The sequence below is a fragment of the Ambystoma mexicanum genome, chromosome 11, assembly GCF_040938575.1.
Source record: "Ambystoma mexicanum isolate Mex_15411 chromosome 11, UKY_AmexF1_1, whole genome shotgun sequence".
In the NCBI taxonomy this organism is placed as follows: domain Eukaryota; kingdom Metazoa; phylum Chordata; class Amphibia; order Caudata; family Ambystomatidae; genus Ambystoma; species Ambystoma mexicanum.
In genome coordinates this window covers 982,880,860-982,899,221 of record NC_090934.1, presented here as the reverse complement: position 1 = coordinate 982,899,221, position 18,362 = coordinate 982,880,860, and the positions used below count along the sequence as shown (strand labels likewise).

The 18,362-nt window shown below is 42.5% G+C and overlaps 1 protein-coding gene across 3 annotated transcripts in view; it reads right to left on the bottom strand.

Annotated features, from left to right (window-relative positions):
* Positions 1-18,362, bottom strand: part of SLC22A18 (solute carrier family 22 member 18) — a 766,907-nt gene that overhangs the window by 11,590 nt on the left and 736,955 nt on the right. For 2 of the 3 annotated variants that reach the window (XM_069624137.1, XM_069624136.1), the window contains one exon: positions 532-652. In XM_069624137.1, the coding sequence (XP_069480238.1) occupies positions 532-652 (121 nt within the window). Of the gene's footprint in view, positions 1-531; positions 653-1,695; positions 1,763-18,362 lie in introns of those variants that run through there. The other variant, XM_069624138.1, reaches the window with a different exon arrangement.

Below are 18,362 nucleotides of genomic sequence, written 5' to 3'. Positions count from 1 at the left end.
AAAGTATCTACATTTTCTTTAAAAATTTGATAATTTTGTAAAATGTCAAAACTTTTGTTTAATAATTCACGGTAGAGACACTTTTTAAAATGTTTTGGTATTCCTCCTTTTTGCTAAATAATGGTCAGCCAATTTTCTTAATTTCTTACTTTCATCTATTTGCTCTTTTATTATAAAAGTAGTGGAAAGGATGTTTTTGCTTTTTCCTTTTCATGGCACAAGCCCTGCATTAGTTACATTATATTATAATAAAACACTATTTCCGTTCACATTTGTCCGTTAGCAGAATGTTGCGACATCACTGAACTATTAGAGGATGGTGTATGATGTTTTGTCCATGCAGTGATCAGGCTCTATTTAAATTTTGTGCAATCATAATGAACCAATCACTCTTGTGGGCCTTTTTGCATGATCTCTGAGAATAGACATTGCATCTGGACTGTGCCGAAAGACATACATCTTTTAAACATGCTGCATTTGCATAATGGAGAAGTAGTGGCAAATAAAAGAAGTTATTTTATCAGAACATACCAGTGTCTGAAGAAGGGACTGATTTTGTCAAAATGCTGTCCGTGATCACTGTCAGGGTGGCAAGTGCGAATACCAGCGGAAGCACAATTACACAGAATTGAAAGACATTGCTCATCAGTGCCTGCGAAATAGAGAACAAATATGCACTCAGTAAGTAGATAGGCAATCATTTAAGTAACTTACCTTGAAGAGATATTTTCCAGTGTGAATTACAGTTGAAGGAAAAAACAGACACATTGAAATATCAAAACACTACAAGTAGCGGAGCATCAAAGGCCTTGTTACGAGTTTGGCAGCCTTTACTGCGGATAGATCGCCATACTTGTTTACCAAATCCACCACTCGTAATTGGACTAAATCTATCCTATTACAAGTGGCAGAATGGCATTGTCAATCCCCATTCTTGCAGTCCCTACGACAACATGCAGGATTAGGAGGTATTGTCAAGGGTGGTAATTCTGCCAGCATTAATTTCTCAAATTTATTGGTTGCAAAGTGCAGGAAAGACTGCCACATGCGGACGGTTTCTCCTCCACTTCATCACCAAGTCAGAACTCTGCAGTGTGGTAACGTGGCAGTAACCATGCTACCACCATTTAACTGCCATTTATTTTGATCACACTCGGAATGAGGCTCTAAGTCATCAATATGTCAATGGCCTTTTCTTTTAATTTCAGAAGAGTTGATATAAGTCAAGCTTTCATGTTTTCTTGGATATTTTTCAGAGATGAATGATTGTAATCGCACCAAGCTCAAGCAAGATTGGCAGCGATGATAACCCAGAACATTTGGCGAAATAACGTCCAATTTGCGAAAATGATTTCGGACAAAAAAAAAACAAAGGTCACAAATCTATTATCTGCAGGTATTCCACTTTTGTTCTCACCATCTATTAAGATCAATATAGGTGCATGGCTTACGTTATTTAAAATAGACAGGCAGAGTTATCATGCTCAAAAAGCTCATACACATATCCATGAAAAGTTAATTTGCAAGAGCTAAAGCTAATATTGGATGTTATTAAATCTAATCTGACTGAACTTCTAGGGGAATTTTAGAATGCAAGTGAAATTTGGTCAAATTTGTAATCCAATAAAAGGTCATGAGTAAGAATCTAAGAGAGGCACTAGCACATTTATTTATTTATTTGTATTGCACTAGTACCTCAAAGAGGAGCATCCGAACGAAGACTGTATCTGGGCGCAGGTGTTAAATTAGGAGAATTCGTCATCTAGAGACAACAAGAAGGATTTAGTTAAAGAGGTGAGAGAATTAATTTGAGAGGCATGTGCATATTAAACTGGCAACAAGGTCTTGGCATGATCAGAAATGGCACTCAGTTGTCCAGGGAATTATAACATAGAGGGAGTTAACTTCTTGGCTTACATCTCGTTTTATTTTCATTTTTTATACATTTTGTATTGGAGCAGCATGTATCTGTTTGAAACAGAAATGTCATAAGACACTCTCACTTCTGGTATAATTGTGCCTTGACATTTGTACATAGGATTCTCAAACAAATCCACCTACATGGGTATGCTATTAACCCTTAGTATATGTTGCTAAATTAGAAAGAAATGGGAAGATTAAAGTTTGGAAAAAAGTCAAAAAACTAAAATATTAGAAAGCCAAAAATTAGTAAAGTACAAAAATATTTTTTTTAAAAAGCAACCACTGACAAACTCCAGGAAGCAGGGGTTACATGAGGTGTGAGGTGTGGGGTACCCTCATTTAAATATTAAAAGTACCAAATTTTTTTTAAAAAAGGGTGAAGGACACCTGGTTTCAGGGAATGGAAGGGTTAGCATGGCAAGAGGGAGATATATTAGGCAGAGGTGGTCACTCAATAATGATGTGTGAAACAAATGCATGATCACAGGGTGGGAAACATCAATTAGCGGACGGGAGGCAGGAAGCAGCATAGGAATTTTCAGGATGGCTTTAGAGAGAAAAGTCCCTCAAACATAACATTTACAAATGAAATGCATCAAATAAAAGTAATGTTTTCAACATGGCATCTTCGAATTTACATCATAGAAATGTAACGAATAATAAAAGGGGTATTTTCGTTCTTGAATGTTTTAGATTACTTTTCAAACTTGTGTGTTTCAAGCCTCAAACTGAAGACCTATAATCAGAGCTACTTCACCTAGAGCAGTGGTATTCAAACTGTTTCACACCGAGCCCTCCCTGGAGTACAAATATTGTTTCTGGGGCCCCCGTGTATGGGTTGGCCCCCCTCTGGGCACAAAGGATGTCCAGAGGGCCCCAGGCTCTTTAAAATTTTAAAATACAAGCAGTTTGTCTATTGCTTATATTTTCTATTTAAAGTATTCATCGTAATCCTTTTTTATATTAAAAACAGTGATCTTAGTCCCTTTCTAAAGAATCTGGCGTCCATGTCACAGAGGCACATATTTTTTTAAATTATTCGCACAGGCCCCAAAGAGATTTTTCCTTTTGCAAATATAAACATCGATTTGCTTTCCCATTTTTTCCAAAACAGTTACCATTTTCTGTAGATTGATGGCTATTATACACGTCCTGTGAAATAATCTGAACTAGACCTTTTTGAAACAGGCCTTCCTTGATGCTTCTTTGACAAACCGGCAACTCTTAATCTATGCGCAGCACACCCTCCCGGCGGCCTCTGCACTTTGGCCAACCCTCTGTTCTGGCTTTGTTCATGCCCAATATAACTCTACAACAGGCCTTCTCCCTCCCCTTTCTCTCACTTACTCTGCTTCCACCTCTCCTTCCTCTCTCATTCTCCTTTCTTCCTCATCTCCACTCTCTCTCTCTTCCTAGCTCCTCTCCAACCCCTCCCTACTCTCACCTTCCTACTATGATCCTGAGCCAACTCTTATCTCTCACTATGCTTGTATGCCTATAATTGAGATCATAAACAGAACGCCTGTGACTGCTTGGCACCACTTAGGAATGGGCTTTTGGATTGGTTGCATCCTGGGCTTACTGCAATTCCTGCATGTGTAACTATTGCATTGAGGACGAGGCTCTGTGAACTGAGACCTTCCTCCATCTCTCTTCTCACTCGTCTGACTCCTGCATGGTGCCACAGAGGTATGGTTTTGTAATCTTCCCAGAGTATGATCTGTCCATTCCATAGAAACCTGCAAGCTTCCGCCTTCCACGGATGGACCTACTTGCCCTACCACTGCATACTATATGTTTGTTAGTTTTCAGGTGGACTGCCAAATGTGCCAGACTGCAGTGGGTGGAGCCCCCTGCGTGCAGGTTAACGAGAGGGGTTTTCATCTCCCCTCCCTGCGAGCGTATCACATTTCACAGATCCGAGTGGGTGCCCAGGGAAGTCAACAGTACCATGGCAAATGTGGATGGGGATGCAGGGGGAGGACCTGAGCCAGGGATTGCCCATGGTGCCAGCTTCGTGCAGTGGCCGGTGGTCCCTCAAACCTAGGATGCCCCAAAGCCCATCATCTTGCCCCTCAAAGATGACCTCATCACAGTCACCTGAGTACATTTGCTGAATCAGAATCTTTATAATTTCTGTGTGCACAGTGTTCCATGCTTTCACTTTAAGTACTCATGCCATGTAGCTCAGAAATGTGTGATTCAGCAATATATTGCCACTTTACCTTGTAATGTTCCCCTTGTAATCCCATATATATCAATATGGGGTGACATGGCAATGATCCTGGTCTCCCAGGTACTCTACACTCAACAAACAAACAATTGATCAGGATTAGTTTGTCTAGACAGATATGCTAATTACCATAACCCTTTTCATGGGGTACACAACCAATATTTTACTTATTTACATGATTCTAAAACTTTGTTAACAATTTTTTCTCAACATTGAAAGTAGACCCAACCATCTTCATTCCTCATAAACAAGACAACACGGCGACTTATTGACCCAGGACCACGGCACATGGAACACTGCAGGTGAGAGCCTGCATTTGCCACTGTAACGATTAAAGCAGGAATGGGGCAGAATATACAATTACTGCCAGAATGTACATGTGAGCACTACATCCTCACATTGATGGGATAAGGGAAATCCTGCATGGAGAGAATGAAAGCACATTGACTCAAGCACTGGGACAGAATAAAAGGAATAACTGAAAGAGGCTTTGGCATAGGAACACACTAACAGGAGATGCGAAAATGTAACTGTCCTGGTGAAGGCCATTAAATGATGGAAAGGAGCACACAGCTGAGTGCTCGGAGAGTGGCCAAAGCACACTGTGTCGACAACAGTCTTGAGAATCAGAGCCCCATATCAGTGGCTAGATAGTCTACAGCACAGATTGTGAAGTAATAAATCGTACTGGATTGTTGAAGGTATTAGGATAAATCCAAAATACTCCTCCAAAATAATTGTCAATAGGCAGAATCTGTTTATGTCTCGTTTCCTATGTTAATGTGTTTTTTTATGAAAGGATGTTAGTTTGTATGGAAACATATGTTTGAATATAAGGATATGTTATTTCTGTTAGATTTTGCACAAAATCTATAAACTGTGAGTTGTGTTCAAGTGTTTTTATGAGGAATGAAGGTGGTTGGGTCTATTGTCAATGTTGAGAAAACATTACTAACAAGGTTTTACAATCATGGGAATAAATACAAGATAGGTTGTATATCTCTTGTACTCTGCATTTCAATAATACACCCCAATCCATAGAATCAGTTTCACTATCCAAAATCCACAATTTCCCTGACAGGAGAGCCACGAAACCAGTGACCATTCACACATGACATGAGTTTAGAAGTCCAGATTACAATTAATTTGCTTAAGGCACAAGTTCCTTTCCAATGAGCAAAGGGCTTCCCAAAAACATTAGGTACTTGTTATATTGGATTAAACCTCATACTTTCCTGCAGGATAATACATATGCCTTACGTTAAGAATTATACAGAATTTCCCTCAATGGTGCGCAGCCAGAGCAGGAGATTTCCTTTTTGTTGACCATTTTTTGTTGACCATTGAGCCATCTTTATTATAAAAAAGGTGATGGGTTCTCAGCTCATATTTACTCTGTAAGCTATGATGTCATGCACATGTCACCATGTTGTCCTCCCAGATCCTGCCAGTAGGCAGACCCTGCTAATGTTGTTCTTCCACATTTTAAGCCTAACTTTCCATTTTACACATAATGTCTGCTGCTGATGTCTTTAAAGTAACAACCTGCACTATGAATTTCCTCTTTCTGTTGTGTTGCCATTAACTAACACATTCTGGAGATCATGACTGATTCATGATATCTTTTGTTCCAATTATTGCTATCAATTATCTTGTTGCTCAAAAACTAGTTTGCTTTCTCTGAGGCCACTAGTGTTCCATTCTTGCTTGTTGGTTGTTCTGGGTGTTTCTTTCTCTGTTGGTGTGCGTGCTTGAATGGCTGTCCAGATTGAGGGTTCCTCATTTCCATATTTGCTGCCAAGAGACTTATGCCCCACCAGCTTAATGTTCTGGGGCTGAAGTGTTAGCAACACACCAGTGCCTATTTAGCTATTTGGTTTTTGGTGTAAGCTAGTCATCAGTAGCCGCCTCAACCCTCAGTCAGTGGATGCCCCCTCGGCCACAGTAATAGATAATGGACTAGAGTTTAAGGTCAGGGTTTTGTGGGATCTGCTGTCAGCATTATATTGACTAGTTCATAGGCCCAACTTTGCCTTCCACCACAGCTCAGCACCATAGTCCAAAAGGAGATGACTTCTTGCTCAGTAAATACACCTCGCCTCACTTCTCTTAGCCACGTCTCACCTTTCGCCTGCTACCCGAGAATCTCTGTTACTCCTCTGGTCTTCCTCTTGCTTGCCACCGGAGTAAATGCATCCTTACATCTCTTTTGTTACTTACCACAAATCACATCTAACTTCTCTAAGGGGAGTCTCTCTCTGTGCTCTGGTGCCTGCTAAGTTTGGAACCTATGGGAGGGCAAGGGCTTCCTGTTATTTCGCCTGTTGCCTCTGCCCTCAGCAGGGATGCCTAGGTAGCCCCTAGCCCAAATTCCTGGCCATGAACACACTTGTGCAGACCCTATCCCGACACACAATACCTTCAGCTTCGGGAATTGATTCTAGTCACTAATGAACACTGCTCATTTGCTATACTTCTTATTAGTTTAAATAGAGTTGCAGTTGTATTTATTACTCTCTGTTTTTGTCTTTTGCTTCTGATTTAATCAAGCATCCCAGTGACAAATAACTAGTTTTTTGCTAATATTGAAAATTGCTTTATGTTTTTCTTTGATGTACAAATTCTCATTTTTTTGATTGTTTGAAAGTTTCCATACTCAATCTACAAATAGGAGATTTATGTTTATGTTCTTGATTGTATATGTCCTTGCAAGTTGGATTTTATTATATGCACCAATTTTCTGATATAAAGTTTTAACATCAATCTCTCCAACAATCTGTTTATTTTCAAGGAGTGTTCTAGTACACACATTTGCATGCAACATTGGGTTCAGACCGGGTGAACATTTCTAATTTATTTTCACTTCACACTGGCTAACCCCTAACATACCAGTACCTTTGTTTTGTTGAGATTATAGATTCCGCCCCCTACTGGTATGTTACCCCCCGGGGCAGACCACTGTGGCCACTGAGTGGCCCCCTTTCTGTATATACACTTGTGCAGACAACACATCAGTCCAACATGTGTTTAAAAGGGAAGGAATAAGACAAGTACATTTCAATGAATTCCAGCAAATGCAGGGACTGTGTCTACTAAGGCCAGCATAAAGCTCTTAATGTTGAGAGCATGGCCAAAATGAAAAAATATGGGGACGAAGGCCTCTGTGCGGCCCTTGTCTGGTAACACTCCATTAATTGAAATCAGGTCGAATTTCTTTACCTTCTCAAATTAAGAAGTGTTCCAGCGACTGTCCCTACTTAGTATGTAGGGGAGAGATGTCTGTGCAATTTACCACTCAGGTTCGAGAATTGATACAGCAACTCCTATGCACGGCGAACTTGGGCCAGAAAGTGTGGTCCTCTTTCTATGACCAGTGTTCGCCGCACAGAGGCAGGAAGTGGATCAGGCTGCTTGGAGGAGGAAGAGGGGCGAGCATGTGGGTGGAGAGAGAATGGTGTTACTGTGCATGGGGCAGGCAGTGTGAGGGTCGGCATAGGCATTGGGGTGCAGCCCCCATTGGGGAAGAAAAAGGCAAGTGGAGCAGGGGGGCAGTCCAGCATGCATGCGGGTCATTGGGCAAAGATAGGGAGGGGGAATGGCGATGGAGGTGCGGCAGAGAACAAGAGAACATGGGAATGGATGTGTAGTGGCCTCTAAGGATGACAGGACGCTCAGATGGGTCTTAACTTTCTTTATTATTAAAACAAACTGGTGGGCATAACTTGTCCTTGAGTAGGGCAGGGGAGTTACTCACAGTTCCAGTCTGGGCCTTCCAGTTACTTCACTGGAGGCAAGTTGTGCTCATGGATGGCACGCTGTGAGCTTCCAGGGCCCCCATGTGGCCTCCTGTGGCCTTGGACTTATGCCCTGGAAAATGGACTGCAGAGGCTTCTTTGGGCCTCATTTATAGTGGCTACTTAATAGGAGCAGCGCTGAAAGCCGACTTCTTGGTCTGGCGCTTTGCCAGAATGTGGCGGCAACACTCTCTGACGTTTTCTCACGGAGCGCGGGCTTGCGAGATCTCGTTACATCGAGATCTCGCGAGATCCCGCTCCCGCGATCACATGACGTCCCCACAGGATGTTAAGCACCCGATTACAGAAGGGAGGGAGGGGGTGGGTGAATGGGCACATTAAGTGAGTTGGATTTGGGGGAAGACGTTGTCGGAGCAGTGTTCGGTGGATGCGATTCGACAGCTCAAGGATTTGGGGAGAGGAGAATCTGTGCAGGGACATACAGAGCATTGTCTTGTAATTAATTCCATGACAGTGACATCATAAAATGTTGCCATCCTGTAATATGTGTGTGCGTGTAATTTGTTTATGCAATCATGCAAAAAGTGGTGGGGCTCCGAAAAGATGTGTGGGTGCTAATGTTTTTTTTTGCGAGACAAAAGTGCCGCCCGCACAGAGCTTTTTTTCGTCATTAAAACCTTCCAGACAAGATGGGATGGCCGACATGGAAATGAGAAATGAGGCTCTAGCATGGCCACGGCAGCTGACGTATGACGGGACAGTTTGGGAGGGGGGAGAAGATCAGAGGAGGCATAAGGGGGCTGATAAGTGTACCTCTTATTTTTATAACGCTGGGGCATAACAGGGAAGGTGGGAAGACAGGCAGTGGAGGACGTGTTTGCTTGGAACACAGGCTTGCATTGTTGGATTCCGTCTGTATTCCGAGCAACCTGATTGGCTGCTCACACCACCCCAGGTACCACAGAGCAATATTTGTAATCCAATACTCTTGCTTTCCCCAGCAGTCGCAGAACAGGCACCCTCTCCTTTATACAAAAAAAATGACTTCAAAGAATAACCTTCAAAAGGTTATGGAACAACTAACGTTAAATGTCAGTGTACAATGAAAGGCACCTACACAGGCCCCAATCTTCTGAGAGTGGCTTCTTTGGGCTCGGATCGCTTTATAGTCTCAGATTACTATTTGCACATGGCCTGGCCATGTCCTGGCAGCTGTAAGATAACAGTGGAGAGATTAAAACGAGTATTTATTTTTTTAAGGTGGGGCACACATCCCACACATTTGCAGCTAGCATGACATTTGGGGAGTTTCCAAAGGGGCCATCAAGGTTATACAAACATCTTCAGTCTGAGACAATAAAGGGCCTGTGTTTGGAAGAAGGTCACTTCTATTTATCTGGTCTCAGAAGAAGGCTCGGCCCTGACATGAGGCACTGAAATGGCGGGTGCTTTCTCGCCAGCCTTTCAGATGAGCTTTTACAAGCGCTTCTCTTGGCGATAAGCAACGCAGCTGCATTTTTTGGCATAAATAGTTGTCAAATGCAGTCATTTCTGCCCTTCGTGTTCAAACCGTCGGTTGCCAGGATGTTTGAAGCCCTCGAGACACTGTCTAATTAATACCTCCACCTGCTGCGGCCTAACTGCCCGCATAGCGTTGGCTGTATGTCAAATTGCTGTGTTGACATCACAAAACAACGTAGAAGACATGGAGAAATACATTTAAATAAAGAAAACTAGACCAATACAGTAGGGGAAAACCTCAAAGTAAGACTCTTGGTTGGGATTATTCCACTGGCACATCAAACACAAAGCACTGCTTTATTTTTAAAAAATTGTATTTTTGCAAATTCAAGTAAAACATTTGCTTGCTACATTGAAGCAATGCTTCAAGATGTAAGGTGAGTGAAATTGCTTCTGCACTGGCACAGGAGTAGCGGTGGCAAGGAACTCTTTGTAGCAATATTTGTCCAACTTGTGATGCTGGCGGGGGGAGGACACGCCCAGGGTGGTCGCTGGCGGGGGGAAGTCACTCCCAGGGAGTCAGCCAGCACCCTTTCCCTGAAATTTCTCATTCATTATACAAAAGGCACCACAACATTTTGGAGGGAGACATGCCTCGATTTTATTACATGAAAATTCTCAGAAATCAAGACGGGGACCACATGTGTTTACATCCTCTATAATCAGTTACCATGACCTGGACCCTAGCAGCCCTGCTGACCCTTTGGCCTACTAGCTGTCTGAGCTGTCCCAGGGTTACTTTGCAGAATCCAATGTCCAGCTGGACAGTCCAATGCCCAAGCCACATTTCCACCCAATGGGCACCCAAGGGGCCATCCCCACCCGCCCACGCCGGGTTTGGCCTATCAGACACTAGTGGACTCCTCAACCCACAACACGGGTAGCACAATCATAGTTCATCTTAGTTCAACATTTTGGTCATGGTCCGAAAATCTTCATAATCCATATTGTAGGTCTCTGTCAACAGTGCCAAAAAGCAACACAAAATGAAAACACAGTATAATTGCACATGCAATCTTCAGAACATAACTGTAACAAAATGGACCCCCAGATAATGGCTCAATCAAGACCGCCAAGTTACAGGGTTCGGTGGATGAGCAAACCTCTGCTGGATGTGGGCAGTGGGAAAAAGAGGCAGAATCCGCAGCTCACCCCCTTTTATGGGTGACCCACTGGATGCAGGTAGGAAAGACAACACATGACTTCTGCCACCGTGCCCCCTCTACTTCCCCCCCCAGAAGTTCCTTTCCCGCAAGCAAGGCACCGCCATGGCCCACAAGGCAGCCCCTAATGTTGCTGCTCTTGTAGGGTGATTGCGGCGCCTCCATAGGGGTGCACTCATAATGTCCATGTCTTCACGAAACACACATTACATTATACAAAAGGCACCTCAACATTTTGGAGGTAGACAGGCTGCACTTTAATTACTTACAAATTCCCAGAAATCAAGATGGGGACAATACGTGTTTTACATCCACTATAATCGGTTGCCATGACCTTGACCCTAGTAGCACTGCTGACCCACCAGCTGCTGGTTTGGCCTACTTGTTGTCTGAGCTGTCTCAGGATTACTTTGCAGAATCCAATGTCCAGCCGGACAGTCCAACGCCCAAACCTGGGCTACATTTCCATCCCCACCGTCCACACCGGTTTGGCCAAGTGGACATGAGTGGACCCCTCAACCCACAACTCGTGTAGCAAAATCATAGTTCATGTTAGTTCAACATTTTGGCTATGGTCCGAACATTTTCATAATCCATTGTGTATGTCCCTGTCAACAGTGCCATAGGGCTGATTGGGCTCGACAGACATACCCCCAGTACTAGGGCACAGGCACCTGACAATACTGGCCCCTCGTTCTCCCTCAAACCATTATAGGGCAGCAGACTCCCAAGATCTCACACTTAACATGGGATGAACCTTGGCTACCTGGATGGAAGATTAAATACTTAATGCAAGATCAAGTCTTGGCTGCCTGGATGGCGGACCAATGCGACCCTGACATTGCCAACACCTACTAGCAGGTGACATGTTCTACTGCAATGCCCATTAATGATATCAGACTCCAACTAATCAAGAAGTCCTTTCCCCAGAAACTTCAGCATGACTCTGTAATGCCCCATGCAACAGTGGTCAAATCCTCTGCATTCTTTCAGCACACATCTTTTACATTGTTATGCGCCGTTCCAATGGCTTAACAGGATCAACCACGATCGGATCTGTCATGGGCAGCCCTCCGGACTATTCTGATATACTTTGTCCCAATATAAATTACTTGGTGCCAAACAAACAGCCACAGGTTCCAATTAAAACCACTACTCCAACCGATCCCACCTTGACAGGCAACCAGAACCCCTTATGCAGCAGGTTGTTACCCTGATACCTCTGCATGATGGATAAAGCACTACTTCTGATTAATGAGACAGAGCAATGATGGCCCAAATATGTCGTCTTTTAACTTCTACCAATAATGCCTTGAAACTCAAGTTCCGTACACCTCAAGTTGTACCGTATAATTGCCACACACTGGGTGGGATGGGTCAGGATACCACTCCAAGATAGAAACTCACAAAACCGTATTTGTCCTTTATGGTCCACCTTCGCAAGCCACTCCGATACTACTACAGGAGGCCCCAACAACCTTCATCCCATTGACAACCACTTGACAACACTTGCAAAGGTCGTAATCCATATAAACCACCACTTTAAATCAGTGTCTTGAACTTCCAGTATTCCTGTAGAACTCCCCCACACTGGGTTGGCTGTATTAGGATACCACTCGACAGAAGACACCCTTGTGCAACTTCAGTTGCACCTTATGTACCTCCTTCGCAAGCCACACTGCTAATATCACGGGAGGCGCAAATACATTCCATCTCCTTGACACCTAGTGGACAACACATGCATGAGTCAGAATATACCATTGCGACATCCTACCAAAAACGACAATTATCTTGGATCTCCCCTCAAGGAACAGAACACTTTTCTTATTGCCATCCGCCTGCAGTGCAGACTGCTCGTGAAAATTCCTTCCTTCAGCATTTAAGAAGAACTGGGAACATCCTTCCAAAGGTCTAGTTGCAACATCATAGGATCGCGGGCAACCTCTGTTATCTCAATATAGCAATGCTAACCCCCTCTCCTGCTTGATTTGATGTACTGCTCTCATTGTTCTGGGAGGGCGACGGAGGGGGAGGGTAAAACCATCCACACACTGAGAACATAGTCCTCCCCTACCCTCAGAAGAAGAACCTGATGGGCCCACCCACCATTCCTCTCATTCTAGGGCTATGCCTTAAAGAGGATGAAATACACTCTTAAAGCGATCACCGATCAACTGCCTTGCCGCCAACTAAATGTTTGCTGCTACAAGAGCTTGGCATTTCAGGTACAGGGCCATCCAAAGCCCCAGCAAACCCTTACGTGTGTTTGTTGCTGCATAAATAGCCTGCAACAATTGCATTCAGTTGTGGCAATACGTTGATAGTCCCGTATAACCGGGTTACGTGCCACCGATCCCACGGTCACCACCTTACGCCTTCAAAACCAGCTCTCAATAATCAATCACGAGATGCACAACAAACGCTTACAAATTACCACTTGCCGGCAACTACTAAAAACCACCCTCGATGCAGCAGTAATGAAGGTACTCCCGTTCCATACCACTATTTGAAGGGCAAAGCTAAATCCACATGCAGCAGGCTAGAACCTTGCTACCCCCTCCAGGTATAGAAGTCACTGCTTAAAATACATGTCACCGCTAACTGCCGGCCTAAGAAAATTGGTCTTTAAACTGGCCCCTTCTGCCAGCTCGATAACTGCTACTACTCTTGTTGCCTCCCTGGGTTGCACAACTAATGTGTTGCACTGCTCTTATTGTATAGGGAGATAATAACCATGCATTAAAACATGTGCCCCTGCAGCCACCAAAAGATCCTTCTGGTGCCATCCATCATAGTCAAGGGCAACACCCAGGGGTGTGTCAAATTACCCTGTCTGAGCAATCCATCACTACACTGACGTACACTACTAAAGCTGCAATTAGTCTCTTGAGGCAACAATCCCCGCCATTCCACCATTTGCTATGCCCCACATATCACTTCAAGCAAGAACTCCCTACCTACAGTAGTTCAACCCACCATAAGGCACTACTCCCAAGCGAATGCCTGGAAAATAGTCTCATCATAACTCGCTATCCAGGCTTGTACCATCACTGTTTGCGTTGCTCCTGGTTAATACACTTTTTTTATCCCTGCAAAAAGGGGCTACCTTTCAAAAGACCTAGACGGCGAGAGGTATGTTTCAATTGGACACAGCCAAAAAGTCTCTAACAAAGGATCTTCTCATCCCCTTCGAAGGATGAATCTGGAAATGTATAATCCTCCAACACTTATGGACCTCCGAGGTAGCTTATCAAACTTGGCCCTGTTGCCCATGAAAGCTGGCAACAATAAATGTATAAACTTATCATTATCTTCCCCTTGGGCCATCGCTACACCCAGTTCTGCAAAGAGTCATGTACAAGGATCTGCAAAGAGTCATGTCCTGGGATCAGTTAGCTCTCGGTCAGTCTACTGCAGTAACAAATACATCTTATGGGTCATTTATTTTCTCCCTTTCCATTTATTTACTGACATGTGCAGAGTGATTCCTCCTGAATCGCTATCAAATGGGATGAATGGCACACTGCTGGGAGCGGCCGTCCACTGGCTGTTTCACTGCCCTGGGCATGATAGTACAGAACCTCACTGATATGTTCACCTCTACAGGATGAAAAGATTATACTACATTGTAGATGCGATTAAGTACAAATGATCCCTGTATAAAACCCAGGCAGGTTGGGTCATCTAACACGAGGAACATTTTGAAGCTGCTTTCTAACACTGAATCCTTTTATCCTTGCACTGCGCATGGTGATTCTTCTTGTGCAACACTGGTTCTTGCTAAGACTAAACCTATACCAATGCAGCACATCCGAACCCTTATTCAAGAGACATGCCCATATTAAAATATGAACAATTGTCCATCAAAAGGCATTTTATTCCCCAGCACACAATTCTTATTCTAGAATAGATCACATTCTAGTTTGTGACAGGTTAGATGAGGCAGTGGTGGAGGCAAATATGGGAGAACGGAATCTCTATGACCACTCATTGGTTCAGATAAAGTTGAATCTTAATCCTGGTAGACAAAGTTTTTATAGATAGTAACTTAAGCCTTTTATTCTAAAAGAGGAAAGTGCTGTAAAGGCTTTTAGTAGTTTTATAATTAACTATTTTGGAGAAAATAAAGGTTTGGCTGATAGCTTGCTGGTCTGGGACTCATTTAAAGCTTTGATTCTGGGGAAATTGATGAACCCGACTGCTAAAACAAGGAGACTGGGAAGGGCAAGGTTGAATGAATTTGAATTAGTGTTAGGAGACTTGCAAGGAACTATGCCTTGTCAAGAGCAAAAGAACATAAAATTAGATTGGACAAAGTAAAAGAGGCTTTGAAGTGTGAGATGGACACACAGGTTGATAAAGGTATATTTTCCATAAAGCAAAGATATTGGGAAGAAGGAGATCGAGTCGGTAGGATGTTGTCAAATAAACTGAAGGGTTTCTCAGAAAGATCATTTGTTCAAAAGATTGATAATAACTTGGGAGGTGTAGTTGTTAAAAGGAAGGAGATAAGAAAGTGTTTTCGTTCTTTCTATGCTGATTTATGTACTGATGAACTTACCCCACAGGAACAAGAATTAACTGATTTCTTTGAGAAAATGAACATTCCTTGTCTATCTGACTAAATTAGGTATTCCTTAGACGTCCCAATTGTTACCTCAGAAATGTTATTGTCAATAAGTGAACTGAATGTTGGAAAATCTCTGGGTATAGATGGGCTGCCAGTTGAATTTTATAAATCATTTGATGTTCAATTGGTGCTGGAATTGTGTGATTTGAATAATCGTTTTCTAGGAGAAGGGGTCTTATGTCCCTCAATGAAGGAGGCTATCATTACAATAATCCCAAAGTTAGGGAGAGACACATCTAAATGCTGTGATTGCCACCCTATATCACTACTCAATGTGGATGTGAAGATTTTCACTAAGATTTTAGCTAATACATTGGATAAATATATGGGGGAACTGATTGACAGAAGACAGACAGGGTTTATGAGGCAACGGCATGACTATGATAATATCAGAATGCTTTTAGATGTTTTGGGCCTACCAGATTCAGAGGTTGGGGAAATTATGTTAGATGCCAAAAAGCCTTTTGATAGAGTGAATTGGACATTTTTGAATTACACTTTGTTGAAAATGGGATTTGGGCCACTGTTTATTAATTCTGTTGGGCACTACAATCAGATATAATTGCTAGGATCTGGGTGAATGAGGAATTGTCAGCATCGTTTCAATTATTCAGAGTGACATGTCAAGGCTGCCCATTATCCCCTTTTCTTTTCAATTTAGCGCTAGAACCCCTGTTTTCGGCAGAAACAGAATCTTAAAGGTTTATGTGTGGGAGATGGAGAAATTAAGGTCCTGGCTTATGCAGATCATGTCACAATTATCCTGAGTAATCCAGGGGAAGGTGTTCTATTTCAAAGATTATGATTGAAGAGGTGGGAATGCTGTCAAGTTATATTGGGGGAAAACATTGGTATTTCCTGTTAAAGACACCCCGGCATGCAATTGTTGGGTTGGAACTGCAAGTTGGAAATTGTAGGTGTGAAATACTTAGGGATCTCTTTTATTCGAGATATAAAGAAAATTGTTGAATATAATGTGGATAAGAAAATAGGAATTCTTCAGAGGGATATTCAAAAAAGTGGACGGATTATATTGAGTGTCTGGGCAAAGACAAATGCTATCAAAATGATGTTGTTACCAAAAGTTTTATATATTATACAGTCGCTCCCGTTATGGTTTATGAAAAAAAACCTTGACCGTATAGACAAAGTATTTCAGAAATGTTTGTAGGGTGTGGAAAAAAGGCCTAAAAAACCTGAATACATCATGGTTCGGAGTGTCCAGGATGGGGGATTTGGATATCCTATACTTGAGAACTACTGTAGAGGATTTTTGTTAAAAAGATCAATTAGCTACTTTGATGAAGAAGGGTGCTCTGTACCGTTGTGGGCGCAAATAGAAAGGCGAAAGTTGGAACTATATCATGTAGGGAGTCTATACTCATTTGGGAAATTACCCAAACAGGCAACAATCCGACAACCAAGTGTTGCCACAAAAGATGCAGAGACATTATTGATATTAGGTAGTGGGCAAGGATTGTTTATGTACAAAGATGCATCAATTTGGCACAACCCAGGGTTGCAGGTAGATAATAAAATGTTGAATTGGAGGAGTTGGATCAATAGATGTATTTTGCTAATTTGGGACATCTGGCGTGATGGGGGAATGGTGCCCTTTGAGTGTTTGATGGAAAAGTGTGGTCTGATTAGGAGGGAGCTTGGAAGATATAGAGTTATGGAGATCTTGATATCTGAAAGACAAGAGATGTTAGATGCGCCGTTGATGCAGAAACCTGAGATATGCAATTTATTTGCTGCAATGCCGCAGAAAGTGTCAAGCTTTTTAAAACTTAGGCCGATGGAGAGTCACTTGATAGTCTTATGGGAGAAGTTAAGGCAGGCCTGGTCTGAGGAGTTGGGCATGGTTATCTCTGTAAAGGAGTGGGAGAATCTTTGGAAAGTTCCTGTATTGCAAAGGCTGATTTAAATTTTCGTTACATCCATTGAAGAATATTGGGGCGCCTTTACTGGACCCCAGTGCAAATGAATGTATTAGGATTGACCGAAAGTGAACAATGTTCGGGTTGTTAGAAAGAGAATGGTACATTACTAAACATGCTATTGGATTATTCTAGGATAATGGATTTTTGGAAGGAAGTGTTGGACCGGATTGACACAATTTGTAACATTGCATTCCCACGGAATTCATCGGCAGTGATTCTACAATCACCAAAAAGTGGACGAAATATTGATTGTGCAACAATATATTGGATTAACAAAGTCCTCTTAGTGGCAACTAAACAAATACCAAAAGTGTGGAAAACGAGGAAAAAAGCCACTTGTGGAAGACTGGCTAGGTGATGTGCAAATTCTCTCAGGCTTCGAGAAAATAATGTTTCATAGACAACATAGGGTGGAATTGTATGGGGAATTTTGGGGGCCCTTCAATGAACTTAATGGGTGATGCTAGATTAGAGTGTTGATGTATGAAACTTAGAAATATTGTAAGGAGGAGGGGAGTCTGTCGTAGGGATGGGTATTTGTTTTGTCTTGCGTCTTGTTTATATGTTGATTTTATGTGTAGAGTCTATCATTATACTATGGGTTAGGTTTTTTGGATGTTAGACAAATTGGTTGGTTTTTGATTGATTGTTTTATTACTTGGTTATATTTTTAAATGTTAAAGTTGATGATAATGCTAACCTAAAGCCTGTATGTTATTTCTGTAATGCTTTGAAGAATTGTTGGCAAGAAAAATAAAGAGTTAAAGAAAAGGGCACTATAAAGGTGTCAACCGGAGATCACTGCATCGCCCTAATAGTGAAGGCTCGTAAGGCTGTGTAGAAAATCCCCTGCGCCTAAGATGGAACTGAAATGCTATATTAGCCTTAAACGGATCCGCCGAATGGGCCAATTACTTTTCCTTCTGTTTAGATCCAAATGGTAAACCCGTCATGCTTCGAAATGTTGAAACGTATCCTTGTTAGTTACCCAATCCAATTGCACTCACTATTGCTGAGATAGGGAAAACTAGATGGGAACATGGCCCATCATTCTCTAACATAACCTTGCAACACCTAATTGCGGTTAACAAATCCAAGCAAACATCTTTCACTACTCAAGTTCTGCGGGTTCGGCAAACACGAGCAGGTGGCCCTGCCTGTTCTGTGGCAGCGGCCGAGCTGTGGAACTCTCTC